Below are 14264 nucleotides of genomic sequence, written 5' to 3' on the forward strand. Positions count from 1 at the left end.
GTCTAGAAGGTTAAATTCCTTGGTGTTCTGACTGTGGTAGATGGTATCTACATCCTGGGGAAGAGAAAACAAGAGCCTCAGTGAAAGGCTACATTTGAAGTGCATCACAAAAAGCTGCCACAGATGGCAGGCTAATTATACACATCAGTACAAGAGGGCTCACTTTCTCAAAGCCAAACAGTGGATACTTAGGCCTGAGAGATTAACTTGGAAACTTAAGGTATTACCAGTTCTTATGCCAGTTGTGTCAAAGTTCCTATTAACAGAGCACTAACAGATCATTTTTATTCAGATAAAATGACCAGGAATATTTCGCAAGGAATTTTAAAGGCAAGTCATAATTCGATTTTTTTAAAAAAAGGCAAATAAGGATTCTCCTCAAAGTGTTACTTCTCTGGACTTTAGGAAGAGGCTGCTGAGCATATGAGCCCGAAGTGGCAGTAAACTCACAAGGCATTTAAAACGTACGGTTGGAATTACATAAACAAAGTTATGGACTAAGTGCACTTAAGGCTGGTTACTCTTTTTCAGACAGTTTCAACTTAATTGTTTTCTTCTGTGTCATAAATTTCTCTCTTTTTATAACCACTGATCCTCAGAATTTTTCCCAGTAATTTTTGCTTACTACTAAATTTACGCTGAAAGACCAACAGTGACTTGGTCTCATTCTCTTTTTTTATTCAAAGTTACATTGTTAGCTGTCCTCCCACTCTATGGTTATTGTTGTGACAGAATGGTCTGAAAAATAAACATTTAATATTTACCCCCTCACTTCTATTAGCTTTTCAAGGTAATTCCAGTTAATTGTCAATTTCAGGGAAGGAATTGTTTCTGCGCCTTCCGAATTAGGCAAATATTTTCCAATGTTTACCACCTTTCCTTACTACAGACTGTGTACTACAAGGGCGTGTGTGTAGCAAGCTACATGATGTTAAACAACCCCCACCTTGTTGATTTGCCTAGATCCTGTTGCTACAAACACTGAGGGGGTTGTCCTATGCGTTACTATTATTAATGCTTTGTTTCCACACCTGTGTGCCAGCGTTTACTTCATCAGAATTCCCCACCATATAACCTCTTGATTTTCTCTATTAAGTAACTGTAGCTGGAGACACAGGAGAGACTGCAGATGCTAGACATCTGGAGCTACACACAAAAAAATGCCTAAGTAGGTCAGGGTCTCAATCTACAACGTCATCTATTCATTTCCCTTCATAAATGCTGCCTGATTTCCGGGGAGTGGGGGGGGGGTGTTTCTGTGTGTGTCTGTGAGCGTGTGAAGTAATTGTTAATTTTGTAAGCACTGTACTCAACGTAGACATACCCACTGGATCTCTTCTTTGAAGAGAAATCCATTGTAATCACACAATGCAGCGTACATCTCCGAGTAGCCACCTGAAAATAAATCAGAAATAAGAGGCTTGCAGACTGATTTTTAAATGTGCCACATTAAAGCCTTGGTTTAAATTAAAAATGATTTGCGGTTATTTCCCCCAAAGTACACTCACTCGTAAAATACACGGTAATACAATGTAGAGTATTATCCACATTCACTGTAACAAGCAATTCACTAACGCAAAGTGTCAAAGTCATAAATTCTTCATTCCCAAACATTTCATCAGTGAGACTCTGAGAGATTGTCACACCCGCCCAGTCCCAATGTAATCCTTCTCCACAGAGCTTCAGCAATGACTGCAGCAGGATGTAGTGTGTCCCTCAGCACACACTCCTGTGTTTTAGAATGTATCTGGCAGCTCTTGGCACTGGAAGGCCAGCATAATCTTCTAGCAGTAGTCCATGTTTTTACTTGTATCTATCTCTGGACCAGTCAGTAAGAGCACTGAGACCCTCGTAATGCAACTGTTCAGGATGAACCTCGGCAGAGATCACTACATCCCTTTACTGACCTTCTTGACGGACACGTTTCATTAGGAGCCGGATGGATGATTCATCCACACCACGGTCACCTCGGAAACAGTGGCAATGGGATTGCGACTCTGCCAGTTCGCCAAGGATCTGGTAGGGAGGATCCTTTTCATCACAAGCCAAGTGAGATCTCGATGCTTGTTTGAGAGTTCTGGCCCTTCAGCCCATCATGTCCATGCTCATAAAGTATCTCTATCTATACTGATCCCACCCACCAGCACTTGATTGGACCCTTCTGTGCCTCCATCACCCACTCAGATAGTACATTTTATATTCCAGCCACCTGGATGAAAATGTTCTGCTTCAGATCCCCTCTAAATCCCACACTTCTTCCTCTTATTCCCCCTTAATTTTGGATTCCTCTTCAATGGGAAAGGCTTCCTCCTGTCTATGCTTTCAGGTACCAGCCTATCCAGTCTCTCCTTATAATTGTGGTACTCCATCCCAGGCAATATTCCTGTAAACCTCTTCATCAGTTTGACAATTAGATGGGTACCGTACTCCAGTGGAGGTCTAACAGATGTTTTTTAAAGTTGAACCATAACCTCAATGCTCCTACGTTCTATCCCTGATAAAGTGAAATATCTAGTATGAGCCTTCACCACCCGACCTGCTTGTGCTGCCACTTTATGGGATTGTTGAACTTGTATACCAAAGACCTCCCATCCTCACTGGCCAAAACAAAGGTGGTGATGAATCAGCAGATAGGAGAGAGATTGAAAGTCTGGCTGAGTTGTGCCACAACAACCACAACCTCTCACTCAAGGTAAGCAAGATCAAGCAGCTGATGATTGACTTCAGGAGGAGGGAACCAGAGGTCCATCAGCCAGTCCTCATCGGGGATGAGAGGTGGAGAGGGCCGGCAGCTTTCAATTCCTCATTTCAGGGGATCTATCCTGGGCCCAGCATGTAAATGCAAGTACAAAGAAAGCATGGTGGCGCCTCCTCTTCCTTAGGAGTTTGTGAAGACACAGCATGACCTCTCTAACTTCGACTAATTTCTATAGGAGGGTTGTGAAGAGCATATTGACTGGCTGCATAACGGCCTGGTCTGAAAACCAAATGTTCTTGAATGGAAAATCCTGCAAAAAGTAATGGCTGAAGCCTAGTCTATCACGGGTAAAGCCCTCTGCATCATTGAGCACATCTACATGGACTGTTGTTGCAGGAAAGCAGCATCCATTGTCAAGGACCCTACCACCCAGGACATGCTCTCTTCTCGCTGCTGCCATCGGGAAGAAGGTACAGGAGTTTCAGGACACACACCACCATGTTCAGGAACAGTTTTTACCTCTCCACCATCTGGCTCTCAAACTAGAGGGGATAATTTCATACAACTTCACTCATCCCATCACTGAAATATTCCTACAGCTTACGGACTCTTCATTTAATGTTCTCGATATACATTGCTTATTTATTTATATGTTTGTTTGTTTATAATTCTCTCTTTTTGTATTTGCAATTTGTTGTTTTTTGCACACTGGTTGTCCGCCCTGTTAGTGTGGTCTTTCATTGATTCTACTATGGGTATTGGATTTATTGAGTATGCCCACAAGAAAATGAATCGCAGGGTTGTATATATGTGCATATATGGACTTTGATAATAATATACTTTGAACTTTGAAGACCACCTCCATTCCTCAATACTCACTGTGTCCTAGCATTCAGAGTTCATGTCCTACCTTTACCAGCTCTCCAAACTGCATCACTTTCTACACCTCTGGATTAAATTCCATTGACCCTATTATCAATTGATCAATATTATTCTGTAATCTACAACTATCCTCCTATGTACACCACCATGAACACGCTACATCAACCACATTGCCCTCATCACACATTTTAATAGCTTCTCAAAAAAATATAAACAACAATTCTGTCAGACTGACTTTGACAATCTGCTTGGTGAACAACCTCACAAGATTTACCGTCTCCTTCTAGAAGGTCCACAGGATATTCCACAAAGAAACCAGCTGATTAGATTAGGGGTCAAAGGTGATTTTCCACAGAAACTTTCCTATGGGAGTGGGTAAGGATAGTGCACAATGGTCTAATCAAATGGAATGCTCCAAGACAAAACGCCAGGGCCATTCTTTGCAACATTGAGGAGAGATTGTACCTGTGTTTGAGTAGTCATGCTCAATGCACATCTTGATAGAGCCACACATCAGGATGAGGACTACTTTGGACATGCTTCCCCCTCTAGGATACCACATCCCTACAGATCCATGACTCATTTTGAATCTACTGATAAAGTGGCAGATGGCTTGTTTGACCATCGTAGTGCAACTGCCATATGCCACATACAGTAAGACCGTCTCATCTATCTTTGACAGACAGCACCACTCCTACGTTGCCAGCCTCTGCTTCATTGTGGCCATCCACCCCAGCCAATTATAGCTGCGTCCCCCAAGCTCTTACAAACTAGATTCCTAGTAACTTCAGGTAGTTGGACATGAGAGTGAGGAGAACAAAGAATTGGTTGAATGAGTTGCCAAAGAGCACGACCTTGGTTTTGCACCAAGCATCTATAGCCCTCTAGGCCATTTCAAAGTGGTTGTGGGCATTCAGTCTGCAAATTGACATAGGAATCTGAGCAGAGGACGGAGATGCCATCCATATATATGTATGCATATTTCTCCAAACTGTCAATCTGGATCGTCCTTACAACAGGTCAATTGGTATTGGTCATCTGAGATGCCACCTGACTATTGCTAGCATTTACTGTTTTCACTTCATATTTCTGGCAATTGCAGTTGAAAAAAATCTTCCCTATGGCAGTTGTTGGGGGCAAAGTTACAATGCTGGATAAAGGCAGGCTCTACCTATTCACCTGTGATGTGGTGCCTGCTGATCTCAACAAGGATGACAGAAACAATACCCAGCAGAGGGAAGGCACAGAGCAGACGTTTCTCTCCAGTCCATTAAATGAAAGGCTGAGGCCTACAAGCACTTTAATATACCTAAAAAGCAAAAAAAAACCTCTGCCGATGAGGTCAACTTTTACTATGTCAGTGACTTACAGTACCCCAACATAATCAAGAGAAAACCTGCACGTGCTTCAAATCCTAACATGGCAGCTACAGTACATTCCGAGGCAAACAAGGCTGAAACTGGCCATCATGAACAAGAGACAAATCTAGTGCAGTTAGGTCTCATCTAGTGTGCTAGAAGAACTTGCTGCTTGGTACCATAAGATTTTGAAAGCATTTCAGGTATAATAATATAAAATGCAAATTCTTGAGCTACTTTAAGAGGCTCAATCAGCTAGGCCAAGAGAAGGAATATCAGAGCTGTTGGCTCCACAGTCGGGTGAACCATTACGTACCACATGGTCCCAGGTTACAGCCAGTCTCTTCCTCCATTGCCAATGCGATTCCTTTGATTCTTTCATGTAACTCAGGCGAATTCTTGAGCAACTTCCTACGAAAGTGAATGAAAGGTGAATGAGCTCAGCTTCACAATTGACCTTAGAGATCAACCTTACAATTGATTATCTGAATGTGTTCTTCAGTCTGATGTCATACATCAATCAATACAAAAAATGATTACAATGTCATGATTTTCTTAAGCGTTTCCGACGTTCCACCACACTGTGAGAACAATTTAAACCTTCAGACCACAGACCTTTAATTAATTAGTGTTATCTGCTGAGATAGTGAAGATAGATCCACTCTTACTTAGTCAGAGTGTCATATTGGGACGTCAAGACCAGCAGTAGTTTACAAATTATTCTAAAACTGTTATGATCTATTGCTTGGGAGAATAGGGTGACAGCAAGGATGAATCTGATAGAGAACTCAGTGTTTCGTGATTATACTGTAGGCTTCATAATAACCATTGGGAGGTAGAGAAGGAGATAGGTAGATAGATTATTAAAAGCCACGCAGCTGTCACAGTGGATGACTTTATGACTGACAAGAGGCTCAGATGGTGGATCTAAGAGGGTTTCTTGAAACAGTATGTGGAGTATCCAACCGGAGGAGGGACCAAGTGAAGCAAACAGCGGACGACAAGGGAGGTTGTGAATTAAATCAAAAAGATAAAGGAAGCATATATAAGGTTTAGGAAGCTAAAAATCAGACAGAGCCCTTGAGGAATATAGAGAAAAAAATCTCAAGCAGGAGATTAGGAGGGCCAGAAAGTGGGAAGCGGAAAGATTCAGGGAGATGTGATGCCAAGTTTCTAAAAAAAATACACAATGAGTGGTAAGTGACTGGAGTGGGCTGTCAGTGGTTATGGTGTTTAAGGTGAATACACAGGAAATGAAGGGATATGATACGTGTAGGCAGAAGAGATTAAGTTTAATTTGGCACAGTCATTGTGGCTGTTCTGGTGCTATACTGTCCTATGTTCTAACTTATGTGTTTATTTATTTATTTACCTGGCGATACAACATGGAGTAGGTACTCTGCCCTTCGAGCAACGCCACCCTAGCAACCTCAGACAAACCCAATTAACCCTTACCTAATCACGGGACAATTTACAATGACAAATTAACCTACTTGTAACGTCTTTGGGTTTGTGGGAGGAAACCAGAGCATGCATGGAAAACCCATGTATTCCACAGGGAGGACGTACAGAGTCTTCTTGCAGAATGCCGCCAGGATTGAAGCCCGAACTGTGAAACGCCCCGAGCTGTAATAGTGTCATGCTAACCACTACTCTGGCACCTTAGTACCCCCATTAACCCTTTCACCAATTCAACTGATATCAATCACACTCAATTGGATACACAGAGTAAAAATGCCTTTAGCTGCAGTTATAATAAGTCTAAACTCACTGATTCGTCTCCTTGTGCAGGCTTTGGTACCCATTACAACAAGCACAGGCTGTAATTAAACAAGGAACTCAGGTTACTAACACTGATAATTCTAGGTGCCTGCTTCTCCTTCTGTCTAGTCGGGCCCCAGGATATACAGGAGAGATAGCATCTGGCGGGCATCAAAAGCAAGAGGGTATAGATTCATATATTACTTAATTCACCTTTTTTTCCAAAGTTTCTTTTGATTCTGTTGAAACTGGACAATGTTCAAATTCTTTATTGTCAGTATAACCACAATACAAAGGTTTGCTTCTTTGTTGACAACTTCAGGAAAAACAACCTTCATGGCCAGTTCAAATGACATAACTGGTGCTCCTCCTCCTCTTTAATACATATGTAAACAACAAGCTGAGTGGCAGCATCTGATAACATTAATAGGTTCAACTAAAAGCAGCAACCGGTGTTCTGACAATGAGCAACAGCAAGCAGCTGCCCAAAGCAGACAGATATTTCTGAAAGGACAGGGAAGGGTTGTTGCTGAGGAAGGTGTCAAATCAAAAACAAAACAAAATCTGAGTATTCCATACAATCCAAGTTAATTTTCACCACTGTAGACTGTTCTTAAAGAGTACAGTTTGGCTAACAACATAATCAGTTCCAACGTAAATAGAGGTCACATAAAGAATTGCAAACATGAGAATTTCAAGAGGGGTTGTCGACATCCATAAAATAAGCATAAATCTTTAGACACAAGAGATTCTGCAGAAGTTGGATATCCAGAGCAACAAACACAAGATGCTGGAGAAACTCAGCAGGTCAGGGAGCATTGATGGAGAGGAATGAGTAGACCACGCTTCAGGCCAAGACCCTTCATCAGGACTGAAAAGGAAGGAGGAAGAAGTCAGAATAAGAAGATGGTGGTGGGCAGGAAGGAGTGTAAGTGTGTTGGCAAACTGAAAAGTTGCAGGTCCAGTTTGAAAATGACTGAGATATTGGCTTAACATGAGGTGGAATCAAGAGTACCAGGCACCTCATAAAACCAGTTGCAGACACAACTAATACCTTTGGCCCACACAAGCAGGTTAACATTACCACCCACTCTACAACCAGAGAATGGGATGATAGCTCATCTTATAAATGGTCCCGTTACCTCCTAAATTGACTGACTGGCTTTCCTCCAGCAATATCCTGCTTTCATTAACTTTCATCCTGTTGCTTCAGCCTGGGGCCTTCAACACCGTCTGGTCATAACCACCAATGTATGTTCAAGTAGTTAAGGCCATGAACACACACAAAAATAAAGGTACCGATTGGCCGCCTGCCCACCTGGGTGATGAGTCCGGAAAAATCTTTTTGAGCGATGCAGTGACATGGGTAACTACTTGTTCGAGATCTTCAAACGACATAAGTTTTAGAGTGTATGAACTTCTCTCCGTTTCTATGACAACCTGCAAAAACAAAAGGAAGTTCACTTAATTTCACTTTAATTTCTAATCAGATTACCAGTACCCTTTGAAGAAACTTCAATCTGGGATTTCAAAGCACAAGACACAGGACACTGCTGGGATAGACGAGAAATCAGGAATCACACCGTTTGGATTTATGTACCGATTAGCCTCAGGATACATCAGTGTTCAGATGGCAAATTATCAGCAATGTCTCATCAAGTAACTTTGTTTAAATAATTATCCATAGTTTCCCCTCTTTTTTGATGGCAGTGGACTAGAAATTTTTCATCTTTTAAAATAAGTGTTTATACAGTGCTGCACAGGAGACCCCGTCTCATTTTCATCATTACATTAATTGTACAAGGTTTTATTCACATAGTGAAGAGATTCCGCACACTTATTTCTTACTTTAAAAGAATAAATACAGAATAATTTGTGGATATGGAATGAAAGGGAATTTTTAATGAAATGCTTTAATATTGTTTAATAATCAAATATTCTAACACCATCGAACAGAGTAGAGACAGATTCAGGAACAGCTATACAGGCTTCTGAACTGGCACGAACAACTTCAATCACCACTACTCTGAACTGCTTCTGCACCCTACAGACACACTTTCAAGGACTCTTTACAGCTCCTGTTTTCAATTTTTTTTCATTTGCACAGTTAAGTCTTTTTTTTACACATTGGTTGCTTGTCAGTCTTCATTTTTATCAATAGTTTTTCATGAAATTCCATTGTATTCCTTTTTCCCCCTATAAATGCCTGCAAGAACATGACTTAAGGTATTGCATGGTAACAAATATGTACTATTATAATAAATTTACTTAGAACTTTGCTGCAGGGATCTTTGAGGGAGATGGCAAAGAACCTGAAGAAATCTTTCTCTGACCTTTTGCTTTGTGCTTGGGATGGAAATAACAATTATTTTTTATTGGTACACACATACAGACTAAATTTAATCTATTTTTAGTCATTTTAGCCTATTAGAACAAATTGCTTTGGCCCTCGTTGTGTTTTGTAACTCAAAATCTTCAAACTAATTAAGAGCAAGACAATGGACTGGGGAAGCAGGTCTACCTTTGATTTTACTTTAAGCGAGGTGTGCACGTATAATGTGACATCATCACAACGCGTGCAAGTCACTCACAGTATTTTTACATACAACCCATAATTATTTAAATGAACAAGAATGCTTAATTAAGCAACATATTTACCCAGTATTACTCAAATACTACTGAAATATTAAACACACAACACTCCTCCCTGCTTAGCCATAAACTCCAACTCAATAGAGAATGCATATACTATATAATACAACTACTTCACAGACATCCACAGTATAGTAAATTTTAAATTGTCCCATTCAGGTTTAAGATTTAATCGCTGTCAATAATTTCTTACTCTTGTGGGTTAATGTCTTTCCTGACTGGGGGTGGGGTGGTCACTCTGCTTGGCAGGTGAGACTTGTGGCTGTGAAACTATCACGTTCTGGATCTCCTCTGTGGTGGTTGTAGGAGTTGAGTCTGGGACTGCAGGAAGTGGTTATGACAGTGGTAGCCACCTTTCTTCTTAACTATTGACTCTGCTCTCCTCGACTGATTGATGTGTCGTCTCCAGATGACATCAGAAGCTCCACTGTGTAGGAGAGTAGCCCAGTTCTGTCCTGAATCTTTCCAAGTATCCACTTTTCATCACCTCTGTAGTCCCTCACCAGGACTGTTTGTCCGGTGGCAGAACATCAAACCTCCTTGCTTGAGGAGCCATTAATTTTTCCTGCATACACCTCGTGAGATTGGGTTTGAGGAGATCCAAGCGTGAACACAAGGGATGACCCAGGAACAGCATAACTGGTGAGTTCCTGATTGTGGATTGCGATATGCAAGGAAGGAATTGGTGACCTTCCAATTTGAGTTGGTGTGGTGTGTTCTGCTGACGTTGCTCACAGTGCATCCTTTAGACTCTGGACAAACCTTTCCGCCAAGCTGTTGGTAGCTGGGTGGTCCAGTGTAGATGTAATCTGTTTTATTCCATCCATTTTCAGGAACGACCGAAATTGTTCCATAAAAACTGTGGTCCATTGTCACTGACTAAGTGCTCTGGATCACCAGTCCTTGCAAACAGGTTTCTCAATACGTCAACAGTGTGCATGGCTGTAGTGGAGGCCATTGGGAACACTTCTGGCCACTTTGTAGCTGCAACCACTACGACCAAAAAATTTGTGCCCATGAATGGTCTGGCAAAATCCACATGAATCCTCTGCCAGGGAAATGCAGGCCACTCCCAGGTATGGAGATATGCTGCTCTTGGCAGCTTCTGGATATTTTGGCATCCTGAATGGTGCATGGCAAGATGTGTGATCTGCTAATCTACCAGGCCACCAGACGAAACTTCTAGCCAACACTTTCATTTTGAGCACACCTAGATGACTGGCGGGTAGCTCCTCCAGCACGTTGGCTCTCAGCTTGGATGGTACAGCAACTCTCAATCCCCAAATAAGAAAACCTCCATCAAGGGCAAGTCTATTCCTAACGCTGGTAAAAATGGGGAAACTGGGATTTCTGGTGCACATGCCAGCCATTTTGGGTAGCTGTGTAGAACTGAGACAGTGTGGGGTCTTTTCTGGTTTCTTTTTGGATCATCTCTGAAGAAATAGGAAACTTTCAATTTGTATTAGGTAGAACACATCAAGAGGAGAGTACTCTTTCGTCAATTTTTCAGACACTTCCTTTTCCAAAGGTAAACAGGACAATCCATCAGCATTTCCATGATTAAATATCCTCTTGTACTCAACCTTGAATTTGTGTCCTCTGAGAAACAAAGCCCACTTCAGTATTTGGCCCGACGCAGCGCGTGCGGCCACTCCGGTGAATGATATTTGTTATGTGTCAAGAAGGGTACCGTGCACAATTCTGATTTGATGGAGACAGACGTGAGAGTATGGAGGAACATCTGGAGAAACTTCTGAAATGCCATCTTCGCTGCCACTGCTATTGTGTGGTAATCGGAATCTCCGGAGGAGAAGGCCCTGAATCCTCGGCTTTGCTTGTTTCAGCAGCTGGGGTGAGGTCGAAGGCGCTCGGCAGAGGATGGTGCTCAGGATGCTGTATCGGAGGGGCTGGTTGGAGGCTCAAAGTTTTCAGATGGACGGACTCAGTGTCAGCTGTGGTCGGTTGCTTCCAATGCATCAGCAGTTGTCGGTGCCTGAAAATTTATGGCAGGGAGTTTCTCCCTTTGTTCCTGCTATCGGGGACTCGGGAGTCGATCGGGACTTTGAGACTTTTTTTTTACCGTGCCCACAGTCTGCTCTTTATCAAATTATGGTATTGCTTTGCACTGCTGTAACTATATGTTATAATTATGTGGTTTTGTCAGTGTTAGTCTTTGGTTTGTCCTGTTTTTCTGTGATATCACACTGGAGGAACATTGTATCATTTCTTAATGCATGCATTTCTAAATGACAATAAATGAGGACTGAGTGTCCTCATAATCTAAATTTGTGCTGTTGCTGTTAGTGGAGCACCCTTCAGTGGATTGAAAATGGACACTAGTGTTTTGATGATCAATAATGAGGGTAGACTCTCTCCCATACAAGTACTGCTTGAAACATTTTACACCCCAAACCAGACTCAAGACTCCTCTGTCAAACTGTGCGTGATTTTTCTCTGCAGCGGTAAGGGAATCTGATGCAAAGGCTATGGGGAGTTCACTTCCTCACTCATAACGTGTGACATGACAGCACCCATCCAATAAGGTGAGGCATCACAAGGAAGCTTCACTGGACGATGTAGATCGTACAATGTGAGTACACTGCCTGATGTTACTTGGCCTTTTGGAAAGCTACCTCACGCTGTTTTGTCCATTGTCATTTCCTCCCGATCTGTAATAATGATTTCAAGAGGTGGAGCACAGTAGCCAGGTTTGGCAGGAACTGTTATAGTAACTGACAAATCCTAAAAAGGACTGCAACTGTAACACGTCCACCACTGCTTGAGTTTTCTCAGCACACTTGTGTAATCCTTAGGTGTCAATGATGTGACCACAGTTTAGCGATACTTTTTTTTTAAAAAAATCACGCTTGTTGCGTTGTGCTCTGAGCCTGTAATCTTCTAAACTGCTTAACACTGTCTTGAGATTTTGGAGAAGTTCCTTGTCATCCTTACCAGTAACAATGTCAGCTAGGCAACACCGAATGCCCGGGCAGCCCTGTAGCACCTGGTCCATACCTTTCTCCCAGAGTGCACGTGCAGATATTACTCCAAAAATAAGCCTATTATAGTGATAAGGCCCTTTGTGTGTGTTCATGGTGAGAAACACTTTGGAATCTTCTTCCATCTCCATCTGTAGGTAGGCCTCATTCAAGTCCACTTTGCTGAAGAGTTTTCCTCCAGAAATGTTTGCAAAGATATCCTCTATCCTGGGCAGAGGGTATTGATATAGTTTCTGTACTGGGTTGATGTTGATCTTAAAATCACCACTGATCCTGGCACACCCATTCTTCCTGGCTACTGATACCACAGGTATTGCCCATATGCTCCACTCAACCTTAGAAATAATTCTGTTAGGCTCCATGTGATCCAGCTCTCTCGCTGCTTTATCACGGATAGTGTAAGGAACCGGATGGGCTGTAAAACGTGGGTGAAGCATTTCCATTTAACACCATTTTACTCTTGATCTGTTTGAGTTTTCCAATACCAATCTTGAACACTGCTGTGACATCATCCAGTACCTTTCTTAACTTGCTTTCAGTTGACTCTATTGCAGAGGCTGTAAATTGTGGATAGATCACCAATCAAGTTGCAATTGTCTCAGCCAATCATGCACCCGCAAGGCTGGCCCTCCTGTTTTTACCACAAACAAGTCAATGTGGCTTGTTGGTTGTTGTATTTCACTGTTGCAAATGTCATTCCCACAGGAATCATCTTTTCTCCAGTATATGTTCTTAGTAGGATATCTGCAGGCTTCAGTTTAGTATCTTTGAAAAGATGTTCAAACTCATTTTGTGGAAAGACTAACACAGCTGAACCAGCATCCAATTCTATTTTAATTAATTTACCATTCAACTCTGGTGTAAGCCATATTGCTTGTCTCTTCTTCGCTTTCACATTGTAAATCTCAAGGGAACTCAGTCCTGTTCCATTGTAATCATAATCAGATTTTTAATCAACAGCATGCAGATTAGTGCTCTTTTTCAACTGCAACTTGACTTTTTATCTTTTTCCCTTCTCTGTGTAATCCATTTATTTTTGTCTGTCCGACATGCTCTTTATATGTGTCCTAGATTGGTGCATTTTCTGCCATTTTCACCTTTAAACCTGCATTGGTCTGGTGTTTGTGAGCCCCTGATACAATAGTAATACAATTTGTTTGGCCAGGCTAGTTTCTGTTGAGCCATTACAATTTTGTTCATACTCACCTCCATTCCTGACTGCAACTCGATTGTGCCTCTGTCTGCTGTTTCCATTGATACAGCTATTTCAACTGCTCTTTTAAATGCAAGTTGTACTTCAGTTATAAGCTATTTTTCAATGCTTTCTTGATAGATTCCACCAGCTAAACAATCTTTCAGTGCATCATTAAGCCCATCACTGAACTGACAATGATCAGACAACTTCTTCAATTCAGCCATGTATGCTGAAATGTTCTCCCCTTCCTTTTGATTTCTCTTCTGAAACCTGAAGCATTCTGCAATCAATAATGGCTTTGGTTCTAAATACTCCTGCATTACTTTCACAATATCAGCAAAGGTATTTTGGCTGGTTCGGTTGGAGCAGTTAAACTTCTAAGCAAACTGAATGCTTTTCCACCCAATTCACTCAGCAAAACTGGTAATTGTTTCTCATTAGCTATTCCATTTGCTATAAAATGCTGCTCAATTTGCTCAGTATACAATACCTAATTATCTCTTGTGCAAACTCGATCATCTTTCTTTTTGCAAAGAAACCGTGTTGCTCTCAAGAAAGGTGTCAGCATACACCAGTGATTCTCTGTGGGAAGCAGGAAATTGTACCTGTTTTCCTCTTAAGTATACTCCATTTGAACTACTTTCGCTGCAATCTGCGACATGTAAATTTCCTCTTAATAGCAGACTACAAAATTACATCAATGATCTTCAGATCTTACA

General features: G+C 41.7%; 1 protein-coding gene across 1 annotated transcript in view; it reads right to left on the reverse strand.

The window, feature by feature from the left end:
* The window catches only part of carmil2 (capping protein regulator and myosin 1 linker 2), a 170075-nt gene that overhangs the window by 98814 nt on the left and 56997 nt on the right, over nucleotides 1–14264 (reverse strand). The window contains exons 5-8 of the mRNA XM_072279510.1: nucleotides 8018–8139; nucleotides 5255–5349; nucleotides 1325–1395; nucleotides 1–54 (exon numbers count right to left, since the gene is read on the reverse strand). The exon at nucleotides 1–54 is cut by the window's left edge and continues 7 nt beyond it. Of these exons, the coding sequence (XP_072135611.1) occupies nucleotides 1–54; nucleotides 1325–1395; nucleotides 5255–5349; nucleotides 8018–8139 (342 nt within the window). The remainder of the gene's footprint in view (nucleotides 55–1324; nucleotides 1396–5254; nucleotides 5350–8017; nucleotides 8140–14264) is intronic.

This window comes from Mobula birostris, chromosome 15, assembly GCF_030028105.1.
Source record: "Mobula birostris isolate sMobBir1 chromosome 15, sMobBir1.hap1, whole genome shotgun sequence".
NCBI classification, from domain to species: Eukaryota; Metazoa; Chordata; class Chondrichthyes; order Myliobatiformes; family Myliobatidae; genus Mobula; species Mobula birostris.